We start from the raw sequence: 27,889 nt of genomic DNA on the forward strand, positions 1-27,889 counted from the left end.
AAACACAATACTACAACAGATGAAAATAGCTGTTGTGAAGCGCTCCGAAATGATCAACTCGAGAAACCACATCATGTGCTCAGCACAAGATGACTGTTCTTGTCGTCATTTTGTCCCCTCTCGATTCATGAGGAAAGCCTCCTCATTGTCTCCCACTGCCTGTCAAAAAATCCATAAGTATTTTTGCCAATCAGCATCGAGGAGCTGGATTCACTACCTGCCCCTGCACCATAGACCCCCTAAGAGCCTCACTGAAGGTGATGTATTTTGGCATGTTATCCAATCAGGGCTATAAAACTATCATCATTGGGGGGAAAAAGTTAAATGTTTTTGGCAACTAGGATGTGATTCCAGGGCTCTATTAATTGGCAACATATTTTAGCCATCATAATCTTTTCCATGATTTTTCCATCTATTCTAATCCTTTAACATTGTCCACTGGCTTGATTGCAGGTGTGCATTCTTGATATATATATATATTTTTTATTATTATTATTATTTTTATTATTTACAATTTTAGTTTTTTACTTTTTTTTTATATTCATTAATTTTCCCTTTTTAATATCGATTACACAAGGATAATATCCTTTTATAATCGAAAGGGTGGTCTGTTGTTGGAAAATTTTAATTTCTTTTCTATTATATATTCATTTATCCTATTTACTCACTATAAAAGTTTTCACTCTCTCTGTTTCACCTTCAAGACCACACCATTCTCCGGTGAGGGTGTTTGTAGACCAGACATAGCTTCTTCACCATAACAAACCAGATTCTTTCTCAAGGTTTATTCATAAAATGTTACTTTTAACCAAAGTGTCTGTAATTTGTTTTCACTCTGACTACTTTTCTATAGTTGTACATAAGGGGAAACGAACGCTGCTCAGGTAGAACAGGGCTGGATGCTGTGCCATAAGGGCTGTATGATGAACTGTTCTCTCTTTGCAAAGACATAAATGTGTCGACTGAGTGAAATCCATCGATCTTCATTTATTTAACTAGGGTGAATAGTTGAATACTTTTTCCCACTACAGGACCTATAGGAAAGAAGTTAAACTCTAAAGAAGTGATACCTACGTTCCCACATTTTGATGCTAAGAAATTGAAAAGATCTCATACTTCTTGCGTCTGTTGTTGCTGACTTTGATGATTTTCGTCAGTGTGTATGAACGTTCATGAAAAAGTATTCCACTATAAGAAGATACTGTATGTCTAAAAGATAATCAATCTTTTCCTAACATTAAACAAAGTACACATTGAAGTAAAAGCATGTGTGTGGAATACATCTTCTTAATAAACATTCTCATTAATCATCCTCTAGATGTATTATGCACAGATCTTAAAAAAGTCACAAGCAGTTGATTAAAGGGTAACAGAAAGGTGTGCAGTCTTGTCATGCTAACTAAAAGTATTAAAAACTTCCTACAAGAAAAATATATTTAGGGTGCGCAACCAATAAATACAGTGTACAAGATGAATACATGATATTATTTAGCTATATCTTATTGCACATCTTATTTAAAAGAAACACAGATTTAAGAAATGTAAAAAAAAAATTATTTTGGATCCATGTCTCATAAAAAATCGATTTATTTTTGTATTTGATATATTTGTTATTCCAAATTAGAGATTTATGTAGGGAAAAATTATGTTTGTAGAAAAGAAGCCAACAAGACAATGCCTGTCTGTGAAAATTAGACAACTGGATACCATAGTTTATTTTGGTCTCTAATAAAATATTTGATCCAGTTCACTTTGAATATCACATTTGATGTATTTAAGTCTAACTTACTTACTTATTACAGATCTATTTAAATAATGAGATTTGTTTTTCCAGACAAAGTTATAAAGGGCAGGGTCAACTTTCTTTATCAGCGATTTAGGAACATCTATTACTTTTGAAGGATAAACCAAGCGGGATAACCCTTCTGTTTTTGACAGGAGGATTCTACCTTTAAGTGATAGATCTCTCATCAGCCATAAATCAAATCTATTTAATTTTTGGAATCAGATTATGAAACTTAGAAATAACCCTCTCAGACTGATCTCGACAAATATTAATTCCCAGGTAAGTTACTTCCTTCTTGACAGGGATACCTTCGATTTCTTTATGGATACTGCCCTCTTTGAGAGGAAACAAGACACATTTTTTTATGTTTAAGGTAAGACCTGACACTTCAGAGAAAGCATTGATGCAATTTATAATCTTTTTAACTTGGAACTCATTTTTCAAGAAGATAGCTGTGTCATCTGCTAGTTGACAGCATTTAATTTCCTGACCTGAGATGGTAATTCCTTCAAATGTGTCATTTTGTATTTGCAGTACCAACATTTGCATCACTAATGAAAACAAAAATGGCGCAGCAGGATCTCCTTGTTTAATACCCTGAGAAATGGGAAATCTCTGAGTCGTTCCCCCCATAAGTTTAATCGAACTATTACAATCATTATATAGCGTTTTAATTGCTCTTTTGAAATTTTGACCAAATCCTAAAAAATCCAAAACATCAAATAAAAACCAGTGATTTACAGTATCAAAGGCTTTATAGATATCAACAAATAAAATATATCCGTTTTCAGTTATGATGTCCTTATAATCAAACAAGTTCAGAATCAACCTAATATTGTTACTGATGTGCCTCTCTTGCGTAAAGCCTGACTGACAGTCATCTATGATGGCATCGAGACAGGTGTTTGTTATTGCGCAATCAAATCTGCTGTATTTGGTCGCTCTCGTCATGTTACATTCATCCAATCACACAATCCATGAACCCACTCTCTCGTCCAATCATGGACCTTCTTTTATTTTACTTGTCCAATCAGGATTGGAGGTAGGGAATATTAGGAGGGCTTGGCAGTTACTCGTTTCCATAGCGACATCCCGACACAGAGCGGCTGTGGTTTGAATGTAGCAAAAAACATAAAAGGTAAGAAAAAAAATGTATTCATCTATAGATACAATTATACAATAAAATTTTAAATAAGCTCCTGTAAAGTATGTTTTACTATTTATGAGAATGGCCGAAATCTAGTCCATAACTTCAATTAACGTTTATTCATTGCTTTGCTCGACGCTGAAAATAGCCGTTACTAAAATAGTTCGTTAACCGTGATTTAGGTAAACCGTTATTCGTGCACTTGTTGAGCTGAAATAACAAATTATTATAGCTTTTTTCGCGGTTAACTGCCCCTAACTTACACCCAACGATAAAAATGAAAATATAAGGCTTTAATTTATACCTTCCAACAAAAAAAAAAAAAAAAAAAAACAGTCATTATGCGCTCCTTCAGGGCCCAGACTACTGGTAAAAAAAAATGTCTACTAAAGAATGAAGTAACTGATCGTATCGTCTAACATTATATTAAATAAATATAAAATCAAACAAAAGTAAACTTTTGGGGAAATTATGTTATATAAAAACAATTAATGTCTTCTAAACATTTAGTTTAAAAAAAACAAACATGAAACCAGTGTTTACTGAAGGTCCTCTATATGTGTTACTGCATATTTACGTGATTGAAGTTAAGCAGTCAAACATTAAGAGCATTATTTATGGTTATTTAAGGTGTTTTAAGAGAAAAATAAGGGGCTTACTTTTTTCAAGTCATTTCTTTCACTATGTCATTCATTAATTTATAAAAATCTTACTTTGTTAAATAAATATTTAGATTGGACCCAAATATTTAGTTTAAAAATGAAAAAATGCTCCAAACTAAATATTTAGTTTGTTAAATAAATATTTAGCTCCAAATAGAATATTTATTTAACAAACTAAATATTTAGCACCAAGGTAGCTAAATATTTGGCTGGCTCTGTGCTAGCTGAATATTTTAGTTTAAAAACGTCAGTTTTTCTTAATTGAGTAGAGTTACTCTTGCTCAACCAGATGTTGCATTATGAAAAAAATATTACTCCGTTGCCTTGCAGCAACAAGCCTCTGGGTTCAATTCCTGGGGTTTTTCTGCTTGGAGTTTGTATGTTCTCCCCCCCTCCCACCTTCCAAAGAAATGACTATTAGGTTAATTGTCTTCTCTAAATTGCCCTTTGGTGTGTGTTTGGTATGGTTGTGTGTCTTTATGTTGCCCTGCCTTTCACCCATAGACACTGTACATACAGTAGGCACCAGCCCCACCACGACCCTGAAGGAATAAAAGGGAGAAGCGGCAGAAGATGGATGGACACACATGTGTCTGTAAGTATAGCTGCAGTAAAACTACTCCTGAAAAACTGTTTTCAAAAGGTTACTCAAGTAAATGTAACCTTTTACTAAACACCTCTACCAATGATAAATGATCCATTTTGAAATAGCAGGGTTTTACTAATATTTATGTAATATTATTACAAAACTATAACTATATGGGAAGTTAAAAACAATATTTGGTCTATTAAATTATTATTAAATTATTAAATTATTTTATAAAGTTTAATATATTAAATAATTAATTTAAAATACATTTTTTATGAGAGCCTGTCCAAAAATGGACGTTCCCCCTGTATTCCCGATGGCCAGTTCAGCCTTGCACTCCTTTGAAGACATTTTAAGACTCAGGAAACCACTAGATAAAATCAAAACAAAGCTCAACTTAAAAAACAATTAAAAGCATCCAATAAAAGATCTGATCCTATCATGTTTTATGTTCAAGCTAACACTGAGCCTGTCTTTCACAGGATAATGCTTGATAAGTGCCATGGATGAGGATAACATTAAGAGCATCCGTCAGGTATAGCACAAGCAGATATCAGAATGCACATTTGGTCTAAACTACTAAATATTCTGTTTTCTTCCTCCTGTCCTGTGTTTAGTTGCTTATCAACTGTGTGTGCGTTCCTGGAGTAACGGAGGAGTCATGGACAGAGGAAAATGTGAAGCCCCTGGATCAGTTTGTCGCAGACACTTCCATTCCAGTTGCGGTGGTCTATGTGCACAGAAGAAATGGGCTTCAGGTGGACTTCAGTACCCCTTACCCAGTACGTTATTCTGTCATCGTGTAAATATTTATAATTTGACAGTGTATTTTTAAAAGCAGCTGATTGGCTAATTAAAATGTACCCCTACTGCATCCTGTCAATACAGTTGGCCTATTCTGGTTTAAATAATTGCCTCATTCATTAAGGTTTGCAGATATTGGTTTCTACTAACATCTCACTAAAGCATTTAATCAGGTTGATGGGCAGATTTTCACTAGCCAATTTCAACAAATTGATGGTCTTCTTTCAGCCAACCAGTAGTGGAGGATGTACACAATACAAAAAGTGCATATTTTATTTAATGATTATTTGAATTTGTCAGTAATAATTGAATACATTAGCTTCAATTAGATATATTTATCTTATTTTAAGAAGTGGGTATAATTATTTCATGATCCTCATTTCTGAATGGTGCTTCTTGTTGAGCAATATAGACAATAATTTTTTTTTTTCTGGATTTGATTTACTCTACAGCAAATATTATCCCTAAAAATGGCAATTTATTTACAGCATAATGGGCCAGCAACTCCACCCTCTATAATCCTCTATATCTAGTTTGGTCTAAAATATATCTAATAAACTTATGAAAGGGCTTTCTGTGGTCTGGTGTAAGAAAATAATAATAATTGTTATTTCATGTCATACCTAAGTTAAGTTAATGTCATTACTTTTTATTATTTAATGGCAGATTTAATTACAAATCATGGCACCTCCTCTACTGTGCTTGGCAGCTTGTTTGAGGTGTTTGTGCAGAAATATGCAATCTGTTTGAAGAAAATCAGATGGCTTTTGTCAAATAGATGGAACCCTTACGTCTATGTAGTGTCATCTGTCCTAAGGAAAATCTTACAAAAAGCATCCAGGTTTTAATCACTGAGTGTTAAATGTTTTTCATTTATAAACGGTCTCCATCTTTGATTGATGGGCTGCAACCTGCCTATCAATGGTCCTTCCTGATTTCTTTCAATTCAGTGCATTTTGATACCACATATAATTCAGTATGCTCCCTGGCTATATTGATCCACTGTTTTTCTCATTTTCCTTTTCTATCCAACTTTGATCTGAATGTTATTTGCACAGGGGGACGTGGTTGAGGGGCTGTTGTACTTCACTCGTCCTGTAGGAGCTATAATCACTGAGGAAAACTTTGCTGACGTCATACAGTTTGATAGTGTGAGGGGGGACCCCCTCCATACGATGCTTGCAGACCTGACCTGCATATACGCTCCTGCAGTTGCTGCCACCCCTTGTACAGAAGAAATCAAGGATAAATTTACCAGGGAGCTGTACTTTCATTTTCGTTGGCTTGGTGGTGAGGAAAAAAGTTCTCTAAAAGTGTATTTCATTATAGCTTTTAGCACCTGTGGAGAGTTTCCATTTTTTTTTTGTTGAGCAGATATCCTCTATCGGAGAACAGGAGAAACCTTTCTGTACATCCCAGTGGAAGCCCAACACTTGTCAGCTGAGGAGGCCAGCAAGGATGGGAAGCTGGTGGATAGACTGGAGAGTAAGTTTAGAAGGCTTTTTATGAGGCAGTGTTAGGGAAAAAAATTTTCCACATCAGTATCTTTACTGAAATAGCTTTTCACTCTGACCTGCTGTAATAATTAGACCTAGACTTACTTAAACATAGACAATTTTTATTGTCTTTTTGTATACACAGATTGTATACATAACAAACTTTTTTGTACAGCTTTTAGACAGTGAATGATCAGCAGCTTAGCATTGAAATGAACATTTCCATTTCATCAAGTGCAGCAGTGATCCAATGTATACAGCGTGGGAGAAGAAAAACATGATGCAAAACACACTGATATGCAAGTTCACAGCAGTGCAAAGACAAATATATATATGGTGCAAAAATGCAGTAGAAAAACCTTTTTTTGGTTTGGTGTTATCAGTTTGATGCAGAGTTTGACCTTATTTTATTTTTTTATTTTTTTCAATTAAAAGGAAAAGTTCAACATAATTTAATGCTATAATGTTAAATCCTAACTTTCATCTCTCCTTGTATCTGTTAATGTTACACGTACAGACCCTAAAGGGTACTTCTTCCTTCTCAATCACACTACTTTTTCTTAACCTTTTTAGTGCATATTGAAACCCTCTGTCCCTCTGCCAGTTTTTTTTTTATTTGTTTCTCTTTGCATCTGTTTAATTTTAATCTGCCTTACCTGTAGCTATGATGATGTTCTGGAGTGCTCAAATCCATGAGATGCTGGATCACCAAGAAGCCAGACACACAAGACACGACCAAAGCCTGCTGGAAGAAATAGCCTTCTGGGAGAGTTACTCCATGAAGCTGTCAGAGATCATCAAGTGGCGGGAAAAGCCAGAAGTCAAGCACATCCAGGAGATCTTACAGCTTGCCAAGTCCTCATGCCTTCAGTGGTTCCTTGATGAGACCACAAAAGTACAGGTAAAACAAGCAGTTAATTGGTAAAGTGTACACATCAGTGATAAATGGTTGTTCTTACTTTACTTATATCCCAAGGTGAATCTGTAACATACACTGTATAAATAGATGAAATAGTTTTTTTTCACTGTCAGTAAGATATATATATGTTTTCCATTGGCTCAGTTAAGAATTACTACAATTATTTTTATTTCTGAAGTGCTATGATAATTCGAGATTCCTAAAAGTCAAGTTTATATGCCCGTCTTTAGTATTGAAACTGAGTGACTGAGGTCAAATGTTTTGTTTCCTTTCACAAGCCTTTCACTTTAGTTTGCTGACATTTTGGTTACCTCTCTGTAACAGACCTGCTTAAACTGTCAGTTTCTGATAGTCATCTGATCCTAATGCAAAGAAACTAAGCAGACTGATAAAAACTGAAATGAGGAGGAAGGAAGCTGTGAAAGATCTTTTAGGGCTTACTGGTACTGATGAGCTCTGAGTGAGACGATTCTGGCAGGTTCTTTCCAGGCTAAGGTGATCAGATTTGATGCTTGTTGTCAAGATAGAGATCCAATATTTATTTTATAAAGAGCTGGTGCCAGCAGGCTTGTGCTTTGTCTAGAGAGGTGGGACCTTTCCAGAAGGTAACCTTGGATAGGAGGAACAAGAGTCCAGAGTGGTCTTGCTATAAATAATGGAAATGTTCAGTAACCAACTTGGAAAAAATTTAAATCTCTTTATTCTCCTGAAATGGGGAAATTCACTCTCTGCATTGAGCTGGCATTGTGTGGCGCCCGGAGCAGTTTGGACTCAAGGGTCTTTGTTCAGGAACCCAGCGTTAAGGGAGTAGAATTGAACCGGATACTTGCAACCTTCTCAGAGCACAAGCGCACTGCCCTAACCCACTAGGTCAACACTGCTCTTATATTGCAGAACCTGGGATTCTAACAGGGTCTTAACACTTGTGCACCTCTGCTGACAGAATAAATAAGGTCCCATTACAAAAGGTTTTACCTAAAAGACAAAGTCCTTATTAGAGTATCAGAATTATAACACTTTAGTGATAAAGATGTGTTGAGAAAAATTTCGAGTTAAAATCCTGAAAAGTGATGATAATCATCTAGATCATCATCATTCCATGGTGTCTGTGTTTCCTAGGAATGTTCCCTGAAAGTGAAGAAAACCCTGATCCTCCTGGGCTTACTTAAGGAGTCCCATGAAGAACTTTTAAGTCTCAAGCCAAGAGAAATTATGTCAAAGCTGTATGACATTGTGTTTTTCATCCGAGTCATCTGGAACAATGCTCCCCACTTCAACACCAGTGAGAGAATCATTGGGCTCTTCTACAAGGTACACTGATATGTCTGATGTGTCTACCCCCAAATAAATTTTTTTTTCTTAATGACTGCAGGTAGAATGGAGAGAGACGAGTGATCTCCATGAATGGTATTGATTGTCAAAAATCCCCAAATCCAGCCGTTAAAAGTAATTGATTCAGCTCAATCTAGACCACTGAGTGGATCAGACCAGCATCCAGGAAGTTTGCTGGGAGATCTCCAAGTTCTACCAATGTACAGTCCCCACTGTTTTAGAGTTTTTATAGTGTAGTAAATTATTTTTGATTAAGAAATTATTTACTATTTTTCTGTAACAAATTAATCCAATTGGGTGTTTCAGACTTTCTCATTAAAGTAACTTAATCATGCACCAAAAATTTAGAAAGGAAAAAAATATATATATTTAAAAAACAGTGGATCAAAATACTCCTCTTCAGGAGTATTTTTTGTTGGGAGGTATCCTATTCCTCTCCACTTTGAAACATCTCTCTCTATCATCCTAAGTTCTGGGTTCACTCTAATGTTCTTTTCTTTTCAGCTCACCACACAGATTTTCTACAAAGTTTAGATGTTGCCTCTGATCATCCATTTATATTAATATCTGTGCATATGTTCTGGACCATCATTCTGTTTAAAGCTATTGTGCTGTTCATTACCCAATTTTAGGTGTCAGGCTGACTACCAGTTCATTTCAAATGTCCTGACATTTCAAATATTTCTTGTCTTTAATGAGGATTCTAGGGTTTAAGGAAGCAGTCATCACTGTATTATTAAGTATAAGTAAATTGCCCCATGGTGTAAAAACTCATTCCATCCATCTCTACCTGTAGAGATGTTGGTTTATACTCAATGCTTCTTTCCAATCTCCTTTATCCTTTTATTTATTATTTTTTTGGTCAAAAGCTGATCTTAATACAGAATAATTTCCCCTCTCTCCTTTACTGTACATACATCTATATGTAAACAAATGTGTAGGAGTTCAGAGCTGAATCTCACAGAAAATGAGTGGTCTCACCTGAAGAGGGCAGTGGAGTACATACTTATATCCTTACTTTCAGGTAGATGTGGGGAACCTTATTTAGATTGGATGAACATGACCAAGATTAGGATGAGATATGGAAGGTGAAAAAGTAACAAAAAAGAAGACTGTTCCTTTTTTAAAGACATTTACACTTATGCAATCTGCTGCATAATTATAGTCCGAATTGTTCCTGCTAATGGATGATGATAGTCAAATAATACAAAATGAAATGATTTACCAAGATCTCTTTTTATGTCAGAAAATCCTAACATTTTAACAAGGCTAAGCAAACTTTTCATCATCTATCCGTTCATTATTGCTAACTTTTGCCATTATGTTGACACTGAAGAGTCACTAGAATATTACCAAGCATTTACACAGACCCAATTGGAGGTATACATGTTTGTTAACATGTAAGTAGCTTAAAACATACCATTTATAGAAAAATAAAACAGGATGAAGTAAGGTATACGCCCTAGACTAGGGGTGTCAAACTCAAAACCTTGGGGGCCAATATCCTGCAACTTTCTGTTCCTTGCTCCACATAGAAACAAATGACTAAACAACCTCACTTACAGCAGTCTAGTGCTGCCGATGAGCTCAGGTGTGCTGAAGAAGGGGAACATCTAAAAATTACAGGCCCTCAAGGATTTGAGTTTGAGACCCCTGCCCTAGACTCCTCTGTCCAAGTCACCCTTATTTTTCTCAGTGCAAATACTAAGGTAAATGTCTTTTGAACGTTTCGTTTTATTACCAAAACATTTCATTATTAAATTTTTTGCTCTTGTTTTGTTTCAGCAGGAGAAAGCAAAACAGAAGAAGACAAATCCATTTCGACCTAAGAACACTTAAGCTGAAAATTGTTTGTTTTCTGCAAACTTTTAGGTGACTAATGAGATCATCCGTCTGTGTAGTGTGAACATCTCTCTGGACAGGATCTTTGAAGGCCATGTGATATCTAGCAAGCAAGTCCTGAACGATTGTATCCACTGCTGCGAGCACTGGAAGGATATGTATCTGCACGTCTCCAAGATTTATCACACGTAGGATAATTGTAGTCTCTGTTTAAGAGAACTATTTTCTAAGGCCAGCATAGTTTATTTTGGTATATTTTGGAAAACATCAATTATTGGTGTTAAGCTTATAGAATATTTCAACAAGGAACACTTATTCAGTGCACTGACCTTTTATTAAAATGTACCTTTTGATTTTTTTGTTTTTTTTTGTTTCTAGGTTGCCCTTTTTTCACCGTGATTATGTTTAGTACTTATAGCACATATATTAATACATGTTTATTATATCTTATCCGCAATGCTTCCTTTCCTAACCAGGAAATTTACAGAAAGATCTTTACATTTGTTTTCAAAAACATAAAGCAAAGACAAGAAGGGCAACATGAAAGTATTTATAGTTAATCTGTAATTTATTTTAGCAGTCTTTTTTTTTTTGCTTTTCTTCTTGCAGGTGTGATCCCAAAGGCTGGGTTTTGGACAAAACTAAGTTTTTTGATCAGATTGATGCCTTCATTGATAGACTGAAAAACTTGCTTGAGGTAAAACTTTTTATTTTGCCTGTTTTACAGAGTTTCTTTATCAAAAGAGTATAAATATATTTAACACTTTAGAAAAGATTTCGTTTCTCTCAACTACTTTCTTATTCAGGCGACACCACAGCAAGCCATCATAACTTACTTGTCTGACTTAACTAAATTAAGATGCCTTTCCTGCATCATGCCAGTTAAAGACTTAAGCCACTGCACTATGAGAACTCCCTCAATCCTTTTGAATTATTTAATAAAAAATAACAGTGCACTCCCAGTTGAAATTAGAATAAACAGAATAAACAACAAACATATATTTAGCTTTTATCCAGACTTTAATATATCAAATCATTGAACAGCTCGCAATATCAGGCAAAACATGCTCGCCAAAACATCTTAGCCCTGATACTACTTTTTTTTTTATTTCTAATAGTATACTGATACTGCAGCTTTGAGTATTGACTGATGCTGATATTGGCCTGATACAATATAAGCAAGAATCATACACACTTATATTACATATATTGTAGTGTCGCATAAAAGAAAAGGCTTTATAAGTGTTATTATTCCAACAGAGAAAAGTAGTCAATGAAAATAGCTATGAAAACAACTAACCCATTTATTGTTAACTAGTAAGTCAATTAGACTTAAAAAGAAACGGATAGAAGTGGAGTCTTTTTATCAGCTTGCGGATATTGGGGATTTTAAATGTGGGCCGATATGTGCCGATAATGATTTTTTGACTGATGCAGGATTGATTTCTGATATCAATATCAGATCAAGACATCCATGATTATTGCTGTCTAAACCAAAATAACTGCCATATGGCATTTGGTAATTAGATCATTTTATTAAGATGTATATTCACTATGTGTGTTTTAAATGGATTTTTGCTTTAATGGCATAAATAGGGTACTGAAATGTTGTGACTTCTTGTATTTAAAAAAATATTTGTGTGATCTCTAGACAATCGGCATTATTATAAGCCTCATGGCCATTTTATACAGGGTGGCCGCGGGTCCTTAAAGTCTTAAAAAGTCGTAAATCAATTCCCCTCAAAATAACGCCTTGAAAAGTATTAAATTGTCTTAAATTAATTTTGCATGGTTCCTAAATATTTGTATGTCATGTCACCGTGAAAATGCGGGCAATCTGTTATGCGAGGTCGAATATTTTTTTCCGGTAGCCTAGGCGCTGTGTTGTCTATGGTTAGGTCAGAGCGTAGCCTATTGCGCAGCTCGTATCGCGTAGCTCTTGATGCCGTAGGCTAAAGCATCTACAGGTAGGCCGAATACAGCACCGATAGCCACTCGACTACTTAAACACGGGGGAATGCAAGTTTAATCACAAATGGCTAGAAAAGAATGAATATTCTTGGTTATGGTCGGTGGCTGGCAGCGCTTATGAAGCTAGCTGCATTGTATGTTGGAAGAATTTCAAACTTGGGACAATGGGGATCAGAGCAGTTGAATCTCATGTACAGAGTAAAAAACATAAAGACTATGTAAAAGCACGCCAGCAGCCTGCAATTGCTAGTTTCTGCTCCACCGTTTCCACCGCAAGCGCAACAAGCGTGCCATCTGAGCTCCGAGCAATTTGTGGCTCCATGCCAACACGAGCAGAGGTGATTTGGGTGCTGAGGACCGTGACAAGCCACCATTCATTCAGGTCTAATGACGGGATTGAAGAACTGTTCAAAGCAATGTTTCCAGATTCGGGGCTAGTTCAGTCATTTACTTGTGGAAAAGACAAAACCAGATGCGTAGCTAAATTTCAACCGTCATTTTGATTTGTATTTCCATCATACGTTTGGTATTAAATTTCATTTAAAAGTGGTATTGAAAGGTCTTAAAAAGTATTAAATTTAACTTGTTTATACTTGTAGAAACCCTGTTATATTATATTTGTTTATTGTTTATTTTTCCTTTATACAGTTCACCAAACCTCTATACACTAGCTTAGATAGTCTAAGGTTCCCAGCATAATGTAGATTCCGATTTCCAGTGTATGTTATGCCTTGAACACTAATGTTTTGTACCGGCACTATGGGTTCCAACAGATCTTATGGTCTGATTTAACTCAAGACTTTGATTAGGCCACTACATAAGAGTTGTTTTGTCATTTGTTTTTTATGGTTAGTTTTTTTTTTTTTTCTTTGAACCTTAGATCAATATAGGATGTTGGCCTTCTTGGTATGGTCTGTCATACTCTCTTCAGGAGATTTATTGGCTCAACAAGACATGGAGTGTGCAGGCCGGATTTGTGTAGTGGAACATAATTAATTATAGTATAACAATGGAGAAAATACTTTTCAACACTGGGATACTCTGGTTTACATGGCCCTTTTCCAGTTCAGTAAAATATTTAAAGATTGCATTTTTCACTTGCTGAGGCTATCACTGTCTGATATTCTGCTTTCTTTGCTGATGGGAAACATGTAAATACATCACTGAGGGGAAAATACCTTCCCATAGCAATGTATGAACTCATAAGCTGTTGTTTCTGTTTTCATCATATATTTATTTTGATAATTTTTCAGGTTTGTGAGTGGCAGGATATGCCATTTGTCCGCTGGAAAAATGGACAGGAGAGAGACATCCCTGTCTTCGGAGGCCACACAGGCTCAGAGGTTACCAGCAGGCTGGTGAAGATTCAGACCTCCTTCAATGAAGCACTGGAGAACCTGCGATCTTTTGACAAAGCAGTCTTTGACTTACAAAATATGACATGGTCCAAGGAATTCCACAGGTTTGTCCACTGCTCCAAAATATATTTAGTTTAGGGCTAAAACTGTTAGTAAGACATACATTAAACAGCTAGATTTCCCGTTTTTTAGAATAGAAAATCCCTTTATTCTCCCACAATGGAGACATTCTACAGCAGCAAAAAGATTATACACAAAATGGTCACAAAAGGTAAAAAACTTGAAAAAGGTTGAACCTGTACAAAATCAGCATGAGTTTAACAACTTGTTGAGGTTGTTGGGAACAGTGGTGGTTGGAGTCTTACAGCTGCTGAGAGGATGGATCTGTGATCAGTTTCTGTTGTTAAATGTGCTTCATTTAGCAGACATTGATGCTGCAGCTTCAGTAAAAGACTGTTAATAATCTTTCATTTTATCCTTGCAGCTAGGAAAATGGAATTACTTTACAATTTTTTAATTCAGACTTATTATGGTAAATGGCATGTACTTATATAGCGCCTTTATTCAAGTCAGAAGACTTGACCAAAGCGCTTTACACTACATTCATTCATTCACCCATTCACACTCACACACTGATGGTGGCAAGCTACATTGTAGCCACAGCTGCCCTGGGGCTCACTGACAGAAGCGGCAAAGTCTATTTTTTTATCATAACTTACAGTTATCTACTTATGCTATGAAACAGCAAGTGTGTGTCAAATTGATGAATAAGTCTTTATTTTAAAAGTCTTAAGCCCCCTGAAATTTTTTGTTTTGTTTCAAGCTGATGTGCATGTATCGTTTACATTGCGACCAATCTAACCAGGGATTACCAATATGGTGGCTAATTGCTTCACTCCACCCCATGCTACCAATGGGCTATCAACTATCCAGTAAATAAATATAGATCAGTGGGAGGAACCGTGGAGGATGTAGGCTTTACTTTGTGCAGGCAGACTGGAGCTGAGTGGCGCGGAGTGGAGGATGTGGGATAAGTCTCGAGTGCCTTAGGTGACAGCCACCGGCTGTTAATCTTAATACAACAAAGTATGTAGTAAACATTTATTATGGTCTCCAAAAGGGGGGTGTGCTGTATCCACCACAGCACTGTGTTTCTTTTGAGATCCAAGTCTGTCTGTGACAAGTTTCCATCTTTCTTTAGTTTGCTTGTCTGAAAATTTCCCGGCCAATGCACATTGTATTACTGAGGTGACTATAGCAGCCCTTTTAGCTTAAGCTTGTTGAGTGTGCCGGGCAGTTGGGTCGCAGCAGAGTACAGTTGTTTTAAGACATCAACTAGTGTGCACCAGGAGCACACTAGTTTGGTGCGCATTAGAGATTGCTTGTGCTTCCATTGTGCTTTTTAAAGCTGCAGGCCTGAAAATCCCCTTAGGGGGCCAGTGTCCTAGAACTTGTACATGTGTTATCCACCCTATTTGCCTGAATCAAATGGATAAGCTCTTTAACTAGCTCTTCCATTGAAACTCATATTGTGGCAGATGTGTTGAAGCAGAGATGCATGTACTTTGTATCAGTGCAAGCACTGCCAGTGATATGTAATTAAACTACCAAGCAAAATTTATATAATTTTAAAAAACAGCTGAACGGTTTACATGTAAAGGTAAAAAAGACAAACGGAAATGGTTGAAAATGATTACCAAATAAGTTATTTAATGACATTCCAGTCATTTGTGGATGTTTTTGCAAAAAAGCATGCTTTTCTTTATAACAGGTTGGAATTTGTGCTCCTTCAAAGATACAATCTATAATTACATAATTGTGTTTGTTTGTTTCTTTAGGTTTTGTAAATCTGTGAGCAATATAGAAAAAATGATACCGGAGGTGATCAATTTGGCTTTTGCCGATGTGGTAACATTCCAGGGAGGAGTCAGGATTTGGGACTTTTTCCATCCAATGACCAAAAGCAAGGTTTCAAACGCTCACTCTCATGTCACATCTTAATCTTCACTTTGCTTTATTGACCCATGGCACATCTTTTTAGCCTTCCTGTCATCTCTTACTTTCCTTCTCACATTCCTCCTCACCAACACAGACCATAGGGCCTTTATTAGAGGAGAAGTCCAAAGAATTCATCAGCATCTTCACCACAGAACTAAAGTTGCTGATCAAAAAGGGAAATCAGAGTCCATGTAAATGGTACATTCCTTATCACCTGCCAAAAAGTGTGGGACAGGCCATGCGGGCCAGGGGCCTCAAGAATCTCCTTGAAGAACACATTAAGGTATCCATCAGTCACTAATGCCCCTAACTTTAGTTAAGGTTGATTACTTTTTGCTATCATCTTTGCCTTCTTTAGCTCTTTCAGATGTATCCCTCTTTTCCACAATCTGCAATCTGCACGGAGATCTTTTCTTCCTATGGTCAGACGGTTCAGGTCTTGGATGACATTGTGAGGAAAAACTTCTTGGAATGGAGTCAGAAGTTGGATGAACAGCCCATTAATAAACTGAAGCGGCCTCTCCTGGTGCGCTGCAGGAATATGAAGCTGGATAGCAATTTGGACAAGTAGGTCAAACAGAAGTAAATACTGAAAGGTTCGTTGGAGTTGAGGTTAAGCTGCTGGGTTTGTATGTATTTTTGGGTTTTCTTAGAACCACCAAATACTTGCAGAAACTGGCCTTGTTTTTGAAAAAAAAAAAAAAACATATCAAAGAGGCTTCTTTTGGACACAAACATTAAAAATGTACTTGTTTTCTTGGATTTTGTTGCATGTATAGTGTTACAGCACAAAATTTGTTATGGTAGAAAAAAAATTTTCACATGTATTCCTTAACGCTACAGTGTGTAATAATTACAGGGATATACAGTCAGAAATGTAATATATTATACATAACTATGTTATTTATCATCATCTACGAGCTCAGCCTCTTAACCTTAATATTTGCGTTGCCTTAGAATTCGTTATTTATAATTACATAGGAGCGGGTCTCGCAGCCATGGAGGCATACATCTGCGCTACGGCAGCGCAGAGCCAACAAACTAGCGATTGCGAGATCGCCCATTACGCTCGAAAAAAAAAAAAAAACGGGTATATTTATTATCTTAAGTCTACATGAAATCTATACCCTACACAGACTAATGGTTATACTATCTGTAAAATTATCTATGTAAACAAACCTCATCACTTGAGAAGGTAGGTGATGCGGACATCGTGGAAGACATTTTGTCCCGTAACGCTCGCCGTACTGTTGGGGGGGAGAAGCGGTGGGGGGGAGATGTTCATGTTGCTGCGGTCTGCAGTCTGGACGTTAGATGTCGCTGAAAATTACACACTGTAGCTTTAAATATTACACAAAAACATCTAAATCACAGTTTATTGTTATCATGAGCAGATGTGAAGGAGATAGAGTTTACTAAGTTTCCAGGCACATATGAAGGCAGTATTTTTAATTTGAACGAAGCACATGAAATCAATAAAGCCACCTGTTTAGTGATTTTCCCAATTGTCTTCCTCAATAATAAAAATAGTTTGTGATTTTAACATTTTCTTATTCACAGAGAACTCTTAGAGCTAATTGCTGAGGTCCAGGGCTGGGAACGAATGGGTTTTGAGATCCCACGGAAAGTTTCTGACATCAAGCAGATCGAGGAGGATATTAGGATCCTCAGGGAGAAAACTGGGATGCTCGTCCGGAGTTACAACAGGTCTGGTTTATACACTTTTGTATTGCCAAGCTGCTATGGGTTTGATTAATGTACTGCAGATCCAACTTTTAAATGTCTCTAATTAGATTAGTGCAAAACCCTTATAAGTCATTCAAAATCTTTTATGCAATGTTTTTCTGTCAGAGTTATTGGACAACTCTCTCCTGATGAGCGGGTCCTGTTCTCGGAGCAGCTCTTTTTCATCGACAGTAAGATCAAGCCTGGCTTGACCAAGCTGCTGTGGTCAGACCAAAGAGACTCTAACCACTTTATCGACAACTCCCTCCCCCACGTCGACAAGGTTTCACTCAAACCTGCAAATATTCTCTTTGTAGAAGCTGAATGTTTGATGTTGTGCTAGATGCAATTAAGAAAACAAACCTTAACAGAGGTGGGTAATCCAGGTCCAGGAAGTAAAAACCCAGCCTATTTTTTATGTTAATCATATTCACTTAACCAGGTGATTAGCCCTTCAGGTGATTAGTCTGCACTCTGAAGCTGGTAATGCAAATGGTTGGAACCGACCTCTGTACATTCCTTTTACTTTCTCGACCTGGATTATCCACCTCTGAATCTCAAGTGTACATAAATAGAGCCAAAATGGAAAAACTGTTTATGAAAAAAAATGAGCTCACCCCATGATTCATTGTTTTCTATAACTTTTTAATGACTGTAAATAATTGTGTTATACACTGAAACTCTTATAGCATTTTAATCTTTTTACGGTCTGGATTTTGATTGGGTAATTTCCAGACCTTGAGTTCATACTTTTAGCAGAAAATGTATTAGAAAAGAAAGAACAGGTCCTGTAGCTTCAAAACAAGCCCACATCAACACCCCTCCACCACTGTGCTTGTTAGGCAAATTATCTTATTTGTGTGCTATCTTTAAATTTTCCTCAAACTCCACTTCCTTTTAAATGTATCTTAGTTCATCATTCACAACTGATGGCAAACAAGTGCATTCAATTAGCTAGGCAAGGCTAAGCATTTACTAAATCTGCTTGGAAAGCAACAGCAGTGTACCTTTGTCAACCAACTGTGGCTTAATAAATGAGTGTGATGTTTTTGTACTAAGTGGAAGAGAATGGATTTTCTTTTTGCCTGCATCATATCTGCAAAAAATCAGCTTCTCTTTCTTTTGTCTGTTTTTTTTTACCTCTTCAGATGCAGTCAAATGTTGATCGTTATAGAGTTGCCAATATGTCCATCTCCAACATTTGTAAGCAGATTAGTGAAAAGTTGCTGGTTAAAATAGACGACAAGACTGTGTACAGGTAAAAAAAATATGTATTTCCTTGTTTATTGAGCTGGTACAATTAAGAACAATTATAAAAGAACATCTGCAAAGTGGTTCTTTCACTTCCCTGTTTGTCAGCAACCTGAAGTTTGAGGAAGAACAGAAGGCTCATCAGCAGAGCAGGCTCCAAGCACTGCGCTCAAAACACATGGAGATTTTTACCAACATGACTCAGATTTGGAGCCTCTTTGGCAACCAAAGTGCTGAGGTGGGAACTTTGTGATTGATTTTATAAGTAGTTGTTTTTTATTTATTGATGCTGGAGTGTTACATTTGTTTTTTAAGATATTTTATTTCAACTAGGTTAAAAATGTGTTGTTTACCCTAAAAGTTTTATGACCCTTAACCCTTAGGTCTAAGAAGAATTTACTAGTTTAAAAAGTTCATAAATGTAATCTTTGTTTTTAACATGATCTTTGATGCTAAAGGGCCGGAACCATCTGGTGGCATATACAGAGAGGGTGGATGATATGGTTGAAAATGCATTTCACTGCAACATCAGGGACTCCATGAATAAGCTGTGCAGAGCCATCACAGAGGATAACAAGATGTCACACAGGCCACTCTTCGAAGTCGTCATAGTGTTGAGACAGTCGTCTCCTAAAAGTCTGCCAAAGGTACAGCAAACTCACATAAACGTTTATGTAAATAGATATTTGCTGTAATCTGGAAATTTCACTCAAACCAAGTCTAAACCCACTTTTATTAAATAAAAGAAAATTGTCTTATTATCAGATAATACAAAACAGACAGAAACACAGGTACTTTCACAGATTATTTCTGGCACAAGCCTTTCTTGCTTTAGGTTATCATTGGTGAAATCCCTCCACTGTTTTGTCTAATGGGATCCTAAAGTTAAATAAACTACCCTGAAAATCATTTTTCTTTAAGGTTGTAGGGACGCGGCTGTTCCAACCGTTGCAGTTCCGAATTCTCCCGAATGGTGCCTGACTGAATGTGATTGGTGGATTATTAAGGGGGCGGGATTGTTGTGGCGGAAGGTTTGCAAGGATGTTTGGTTGTGGCCGGTGTCTCAGAAGCATCTTACTAACCAGTTAGCAAACTTAGTGCTAGTAGGTTACTAATGGGAAATTACATTAGGATCAAGTAACACTTAGGAACGACACTGTCAAGGAACGCTATGGACAGCGGAAACATGCAAGCGGAGGAGAGTTTTGTGTCAGAGGTCTTGGATGAGACTCCTCCGTCATACATTTTTTATTTAGAGGAGGAAAACGGGGACAAAGTTGTTTTGAAAGAGGACACCAGGGCGGCAGAAGCTTGGTTTGGTGTAGAAGGCTTATAGCCTTACATGTGTGAGCCCTTGCCTCACAACGCTGCCAGTTCTGTTAGCCTTACGCCTGTCGGAGACACAGACGTCCATCCCCGTCTACAACGGGGCGTATCTCCATGGTAAAGTAAATTATTCTTATTTCAACCATCGGTATATTAGCTGCGACATAGGAATCAAGATGCTATGACCGAAAAAATTTGATTGACAGATGACCGCTGATTTAAGATTGGCTGAATTTAGGTGTACAAGCTGACGTGTAACTAACTGGCCTGCATAAAATAACGAGAAAAAAACACTGATTTTAAGACAGGATTTAAAAAAATATAGGAACTAACTTTTGGGACAATATGGTCTGATAGAGAGAACATTTATATAAATGTTTAAGCCAGAATGATTTGAAATTTAAATATGACTTCCCTATGACTTTAACACCTAGAATACAGGTGTTGCAAACTGCATTATATAATTTAAAAAAGAAGCTCTATGCAGTTTAGAGTAACCCAGCTACTGGTTGACTCGTCTGGGCATTTAGGATTTTAACACCAAACTTATGCATTGCATTCCTCCTTTAAAAAAAACTGAGCGATAATCTGTTTAACGAGGCCTTAAATTATAGGATGAGACTCAAACAGCAAATATCATGATATGAAGACTTATTTTCTTATTTCTCATATGGGAAGAACTCCTATTTGGCATTAGAGCAAGAGAGCAATTTGTAGCCTTGAAGGGTGCTAAGCTTGTAATTTCCAGTTTTGGCTCCACTGAAATTAAGATGTGACATTGGAATGTCACAAAATGAAAGTGTCTCCCTTCGAAATCTGCTTGCAGACCACTTTAGATCAGCAAATTAAAAGGTCATGGAGTTACAAGAGAAAAGGTTGTCTAGATTAAATCCTACCCTCAAAGAATTAAAAATTATTAATATCAGATATATTTTGTTTCCTAACAACTTTTAGTTTACTTGGCTCTCATGTTTAAGGAGAACTTAAAACTGTTGTAAAGTGGCAGACTGGGTCAAATGACTCTTAATGACAAATCGGACCCTCTCAAGTTAGATTTTAGAAGAGAAGCCTATATGAAGCAACAAATGCATGCCAAATGCTATATATTGACATCTAAATTTCCTAAATCGCCTCGCCCTAAACTCACGCCCATTGATGAGAAAACAGATTCAAATATTGTCATGATTGGGTACAGGGTTCTAACCCACATGCAGAACACAACGGAAGCAGGGTAAAAGTTTGACTGTTTATTAAAGATAAACACAAGTTATATAAGTGAATCAGAGAAACAGATCCGGGACTGGTCACACAGGGTTCTCGGTAGAGAAGGACAGTTAGGTTAGCCAGGATGCTGAAGATCTTTGTCAGAGGAATTGTGCAGGTTTGTACCTGAGACGTGATTCAGATTGACAGCTGAAGGAGGGAACCGAGTTGGGTTCAGAGGCTTGAAGTTGGCAGAGGGCTAAGCAGCGGCAGGGCTTGACTTCAGACTTAACAGCGTTCAGATCCAGAGTCTTTCTTCCGATCCTCTTCTTGAGGGTGGGCAGGCAGGTTCAGACAGTAAGATTGTGCTGGTGAGCTCCTGAGAGCCGGCAGGCGGATTTCAGCAGATGAAACTCTTCCAGAGTTCGAGGGTTCAGTCAAGTTTCTTCCTAGGAGGCAGAGAAGACAAAAACTGATCAGATTTAAGTTTAAAGTTCTGGGAGTCAGAGAATCAGACGGGCTGGTTGGCTCAGGCTTTGCTAACCATAACTGGCTTAACATTTTGGCGCTGGAGTGTAGTCCTGCTGCTGCTTATATGCTGGTCTCCTGATGACTTATGGATCGCAGGTGTGGTCGTCAGCTCAGCTCCAGGAGACCTAGAGGCGCCCTCTGCTGGAGGAAGGTGGACAGACCTCCAGATCCCAACAAATATGACAGAAAAGGGAAATTTTAAACATATTCTTAATGTTTTCAAATTTCTTTTACATGAATGCCTTAAAATTTATAGTTTTGGTGGACAAATAAATTTCACTTAATAGGATTTTACTTGTATGGAGACACGTTTCATTTGATGTGCTACAGTCAGTGTGCGATGAATAAATCCTCTGCTCAGTGGATGGCAATTCCAGATTTAGCTAAAACTCGCATAATTGTAAACTCATTGTTTCTCAAACTAAGCAGAACCTGGAACCTGCGCAAGATTCCCTCCCCTCCTTATTTTCATGTTCCCTCAAATCGCGTTGTCTTTGCCGCTCGGCCGTGATGCTGTTTAGAACAGTGCAGGCTGTGGCCTACCCGTAAGCACACAGCCCACCAAATGTTATAAGGGCAATATTATTTCCATTACTGGTAATTTGTAAGAGAAATGTACACATTCAGTGATAAAATGTCACAGGGGATGGTCATTTAAGAAGGGGTATGATTTTTAAAGTTTTTTTTTTTAAGAAGGGGGATGCCCCCCCCCCCAACTCGAGTACTGTGTATTACCCATAGCAAAAGCCACTGGTAATAAAGATACTTCGTTAGATCTCCCATTTAGTCTCTCCTTCTTTAGACATTACCGTGAACTGTGATTCCTCTGCCTTTTACACTGAACATGTCAACAGAGACTGATAGTTGTGATTGTCTTCTTATTCACAGCTGGAGTTCTCGCCATCTGAAGTGGAACTCAAAGAGGCTGTGAACATTTTGCCTCAGCTCATCAGTATCATCTCAGAATTTAAACGTCTCCCCGAGCTTCTCTCCTGCAAAGAGTCCAACGCTAACCCCATACACATCAACATAGGTTGGGTGATTTTATTTTCCATTTCAGATTTGTGATGTTAGTGTTTGATTGCACTTTATTGCAATTTTACTGGATATGCCAAAAAAATATAGCAAAAAAAGAATAATAAATTGCTAACTTGGAGAAAAATTTTCCATATTTTCTGCTTATTTAAAGAAAGAGGTTGCATGCCTTTGTATTCTGTTCACTTTACTCATACTGCAGGCCTGATTAAAATGCAGTATAGCCAGCCCCCTATTTGTGATTATATTAACAAATTCAAAGGGTTTAAGTTTTTCTGGAAGACGTTTGAATATGTTTTTATTTAGCCACCCCCCCTTGATTCTGTGTGATCACTTAGAGCAAGACGAAGATATTAAAAAGACTCAGGCTGAAGTTACTGCAGGAATATCCGCCATTGCAGAAAAACTGAAAGCTTACTTGAACACCTGGAGCAAACATAAGCACATCTGGGAAGAAGACATGGACAGAGTTATGCAGGGCTACAAGAACACCAAGGCTTCAGGATCTTGTTTTGATGAGGAAATACAAAGGTATTTTTTTTTTTACCCATTTATCTTTTATGGCAATTTCTGCAATAAGCTTTTACTATATCCAACTGCCAGTGAAACAGTCAGAAATGTTTTTTTTTTTTTTTTTTTTTTAGATTCAATGAGCTGTCACAAGTGAAAACTAGATACATAGTTTATCTGTGTATATGTCCCAAAGAGATTTCCAAAAACATGCTTTAAAAGGGTTAATTAAGTTAACCATCTGTCCTTCTCTTTACTTACCAGGTACTCTGGGTACACCAGTAGTATTCAAAGTGAAGATACAATTGTCACAATACAGTTTGTGATGTTGGTCTGCTCACCACTCAAGGCCTCCCTGGGGCTGTACTGCAGTGAGTGGCAGAAAAGGTTTTTACAGCTTCTCCTTGAAATGACAACCAGCAGTCTGCAAGAACTGTACAGATCAATGCAGAACAACGCTGACAGGTGCAATGCAGCCGTTTTGACAAATTTGCTCCATATTTGTCTTGCTGTAGCACAGTTTGCTGAGATGATATTGTTCCTCTGAGGCATATTAGCACAAAGGAAAAACAACTACATTAATGATTCAAATGAAATTCATTGTCATATCTCATTCCTTATGTCTCTTAAAACATAAAGACAAGTTCCATTCTTTTTAGTAAATATGCCTTTTTCTGTTTTTCTTTGGCATGCCAAGGCTGATGAAACATTCCCAAACACTGGAAGAGTTTAAAGAGAGCCAAACACTTTTGGAGACTGTCAAGGGTGGTTTGGACAGAATGGAAGCAGAATTCCCTCTTATCCACGACAGATTTGCCATCCTTGACAAATATGAGGTCCCCGTGGAAGAAAACGTGAGTTTGCATCTTCCTACTAAGGTCAAGGTCATTGATGTGTGTGTGTGTGTGTGTGTGTGTGTGTGTGTGTGTGTGTGTGTGTGTGTGTGTATGTATGTATATATATATATGTGTGTGTATATATATATATATATATATATATATATATATATATATATATATATATATATATATACACACACACATTATCAGTAGTCACATACTGTGGTTATTGAGAAAGGAACATGTAGCACTTTACTTATTACGTTTACTTATTGTACTATAGCAGACATAAACATTGCTCTACTTACTGACACATTGAACTTGGCAGCTGCTAATGAACCAACTGTCATATTTTATCCAAAATGCAAATGTATGTTTTATCCCTGTGGACAGCAAATTTTTAAAAAACTTTCTCTTTTTCACTCATATAATGGAAGAAATTCTTAATCCTATAGATTCGTAAAATGTTATTACTCATTTTGTGTATGTGCAATAGCATACTTCTGGTCTTGTTATGTCAAATATGTCCTAGAGTTCTAGAGTCTGGTTGTCTTGTCAGAAGCTGTTAATGGTCCCACAACCGGTTTTAAAACCCAGAGAGACTGATATTTTACAGCTGCTTCTTTCCATGCAATGGATAAACTACCACTTGAGCTGTGTTCTCTGGATTAGGTAAATGACAAATATGGATTCAGTAAGATTGACAGATGACCCTTGATTTATGATTGGCTGAATTTAGTTGTACAAGCTGACATATAACTATAAATGACAACCCCCCCAACCACCCACCCAGTCCCAACCTCCCCCCCACAAACACACACACACAGATTTTAAGACAGGATTTATTTTAAAATAGAAATTTTCTAACTTTTGGGACAATGTGGTCTAAAACAGATATATATCTATATACATGTTTAAACCAGAATGATTTGAAATTTAGATATGACTGCCCCACAACTTTAAAAACAAATAACTGAATATGACAACAATCATCGAATCCTGAATGTGAACAAAACAAGAGAGATGTGGAGGAGTATCAAAATGTATACGTTATTAGGAAAAATGTCTTTAAATATTAATTCGACAACATACATTTTGGAATAACTGAACCCCTAATAAGATATTCTAATTGTTTTTCCATGAAATCATGTATTATTTTGATGTTAGTGCATTTCTACAAATGGATGAAAATTCTGAAATTAAATCATTACTTTTAATCCCTCTTCTCTGGTTTGCACCTGCAGGTTCAGGCCATGCGCGAGCAGCTGAATGACAAGTGGATTTGGTTTAAGGAGGTTTTGATTCAAAGGGACATTGTGTTGAAAAAAGACAAAGAAATGCTAAAAAAAACCCTTTTCCTCCAGTTTGAAGAATCAAAGATTTACCCAACTCTGCCGGAGTTCCTCACCAAAGGTCACACAGACACACACATATTTACACTACCTGTCTATTAATACCGGTTCAAATGAAGCCCTAACTGTTTGAAGATGTGCTCCATTCACTGAGAATCAAAACAATGTAGACTTACTATGTTTTTTGCTCTTCTCTGCTTTTTGTTATCCTACATTAATACTGATATATTTGTGTAAATATAAAAATGTGTCACTTTACGATTTCATGTCCAGGTCCATTTGGGAGCAATCTGAGCATTGATCAGGCCTTAAAACAAATAGAAGAACATCGTGCCCGACTGGAGGCTCGAAGACAAGAGCAGCTCACCATCTTACATGGGCTGTCCTTTTTTGAAATCAAACAGAACCCCGATGAAAATATCCCCATTATGGAAAAGGTCTTAAGAAGCTCTAGACTTTAATAGTAAAACACTGTATACTTTTCACAAAGTAAAGACAAAGACATTCACATAAACATTCAAAATTTTCCTTTAAATCTCTAGGACTTGGGTAATCTCCAACAGGCCTGGGAAATATCTCAGGAATGGGAGGAAAACTGGAACAACTGGAAGGACTCTCATCTAGCGCAGCTGCAGACGCAAAGCATGGAGAGGGCAGCAATGGAGCTGTTCAATAAACTTCAGATCCTCCAGAAAGATCTCAGGGTTAGTTCTGCTGTAGATGGTATGTAGGATGCCCATGTTAGCTTATAGAATGTATCAATACAGATGCCTAGTTCAAATGCAGAGGAACTTGTTGGTGTTAGAGACATCGTTCATTGCACCAGAGCTACATTAACAATGTCCCCATATGAGCAGAGATGAAAGATGCACAGACTCTCATAGTATCGCTTATAATGGATCTTATCAATTGTTGTCCTTAATGACAAAGACAAAGCTTTTTCGATAAGAAAAAGGCCTCTCCAGATCTGCTGCAGGACAGTGTTCCTTCCAACAGCTACAAACATCCACACAAACTTGTTTAAAAAACCCTATGAATTACAACAATCCTACATTTTCCCTTTGGATTCATAAGGTATATTTGAATACTGCTGTAATAAAGGCGTTGAATCGATCTTTCCCGACCTTACCCATGACCTTACCTCATAGTCAGGAGCTCGGCCATCATGGGAGGCTTCTCCTCCACATTGAGAGGAGTCAGATGAAGTGCCAAGGACATCCGTTTCAGATGGCCTCTGGATGCTTCACTCTGAAGTTTTATACTTTTACTTAGGTAGATTTTACAAGCAGTAAGAGCGTAACTCAAAGTTAAAAAACGTCACTGCATGGCAGAGGTTGTGCTGCTGCTCAATAGAAACTCAATTTTCCAGTTGACGTTGAGTTATTTTGTGATCTTTAATTTGTAAATAAAACTATTATATTTAGAAAAGCTGAGTTGAGAAGCTGTTTTTCTGCTTACAAAAAACATAAAATGTGAAATACTGAGAAAAGTACATTTCAATGGGTATTTTGAACCTCTCTACACTGAACTCTTTGTTACAATTTCTACGAAACAAAAAAAAAAACTTTTATCTAAATAAATAAATTTAAAATGTAATAAAATCTAGTATTATACATTGGACATCAGTTAGTGTCATTGACTGCAATCCTTGCTGTATTAGGTGATAACATGATGTGTTTTTTTATCTTGCAGGGTCAAGAGTGGGAGATAGTTAATATCTCCGAGAGTAAGATTAAATGGTTCAAGCAGATTCTCTCCCTAATTACTGATCTAAAGAACCCAGCATTAAAGGACAGGTAATGGCTAAAATCATCCCCCTCCAGTTGCATTTCATCTGCAAACTACACTAGTCCCCATTAGTGTGGCATATTTCTTTCAAGTATTTAATAAGCTATGATGCCTTTCAGCCCAGTTCTCCAACTAAATCATCTGGCTCTTCATCATTTCTAAGGCTGTTTTCTCCATCCACTATGCAGCCTGTTGTAACAGTCTGTGCTTAATCAGGAAAAAAGTGGGACTTACTATTATGTGGACAATTTCGACAGTAAACTCATCCTAGAATTGAATTTTTATGGACTAACCCCCCCCCAGAACATTTTATTTTAACTTTGTAGGAAAACTAAGTAGAAATCTATGGATTTTTTTTTTTTTTTTAAGTGTGATGCCTATACTGATTATTTTCACACAGTCTAACTGATCCCCGATATGTGCTA

The 27,889-nt window shown here is 36.9% G+C and overlaps 1 protein-coding gene across 1 annotated transcript in view; it reads left to right on the forward strand.

The window, feature by feature from the left end:
- Positions 1-2,870: 2,870 nt before the first annotated feature.
- dnah2 (dynein, axonemal, heavy chain 2) overlaps positions 2,871-27,889 on the forward strand; it is a 91,391-nt gene continuing 66,372 nt past the window's right edge. Inside the window, exons 1-27 of the mRNA XM_038297982.1 lie at positions 2,871-2,924; positions 4,100-4,190; positions 4,667-4,719; positions 4,802-4,966; positions 6,047-6,278; positions 6,363-6,473; positions 7,147-7,385; positions 8,523-8,714; positions 10,608-10,765; positions 11,187-11,274; positions 13,802-14,010; positions 15,745-15,874; positions 15,999-16,187; positions 16,263-16,471; positions 17,465-17,611; positions 17,756-17,912; positions 18,778-18,887; positions 18,989-19,118; positions 19,339-19,527; positions 22,829-22,973; positions 23,314-23,506; positions 23,750-23,950; positions 24,183-24,339; positions 25,569-25,737; positions 25,950-26,113; positions 26,219-26,380; positions 27,369-27,472. Of these exons, the coding sequence (XP_038153910.1) occupies positions 4,687-4,719; positions 4,802-4,966; positions 6,047-6,278; positions 6,363-6,473; positions 7,147-7,385; positions 8,523-8,714; positions 10,608-10,765; positions 11,187-11,274; positions 13,802-14,010; positions 15,745-15,874; positions 15,999-16,187; positions 16,263-16,471; positions 17,465-17,611; positions 17,756-17,912; positions 18,778-18,887; positions 18,989-19,118; positions 19,339-19,527; positions 22,829-22,973; positions 23,314-23,506; positions 23,750-23,950; positions 24,183-24,339; positions 25,569-25,737; positions 25,950-26,113; positions 26,219-26,380; positions 27,369-27,472 (3,983 nt within the window). The 5' untranslated portion in view covers positions 2,871-2,924; positions 4,100-4,190; positions 4,667-4,686. The remainder of the gene's footprint in view (positions 2,925-4,099; positions 4,191-4,666; positions 4,720-4,801; positions 4,967-6,046; positions 6,279-6,362; positions 6,474-7,146; positions 7,386-8,522; positions 8,715-10,607; positions 10,766-11,186; positions 11,275-13,801; positions 14,011-15,744; positions 15,875-15,998; positions 16,188-16,262; positions 16,472-17,464; positions 17,612-17,755; positions 17,913-18,777; positions 18,888-18,988; positions 19,119-19,338; positions 19,528-22,828; positions 22,974-23,313; positions 23,507-23,749; positions 23,951-24,182; positions 24,340-25,568; positions 25,738-25,949; positions 26,114-26,218; positions 26,381-27,368; positions 27,473-27,889) is intronic.

Source organism: Cyprinodon tularosa, unplaced genomic scaffold (genome assembly GCF_016077235.1).
Source record: "Cyprinodon tularosa strain WSP-4 unplaced genomic scaffold, ASM1607723v1 ctg4, whole genome shotgun sequence".
Taxonomy (NCBI): domain Eukaryota; kingdom Metazoa; phylum Chordata; class Actinopteri; order Cyprinodontiformes; family Cyprinodontidae; genus Cyprinodon; species Cyprinodon tularosa.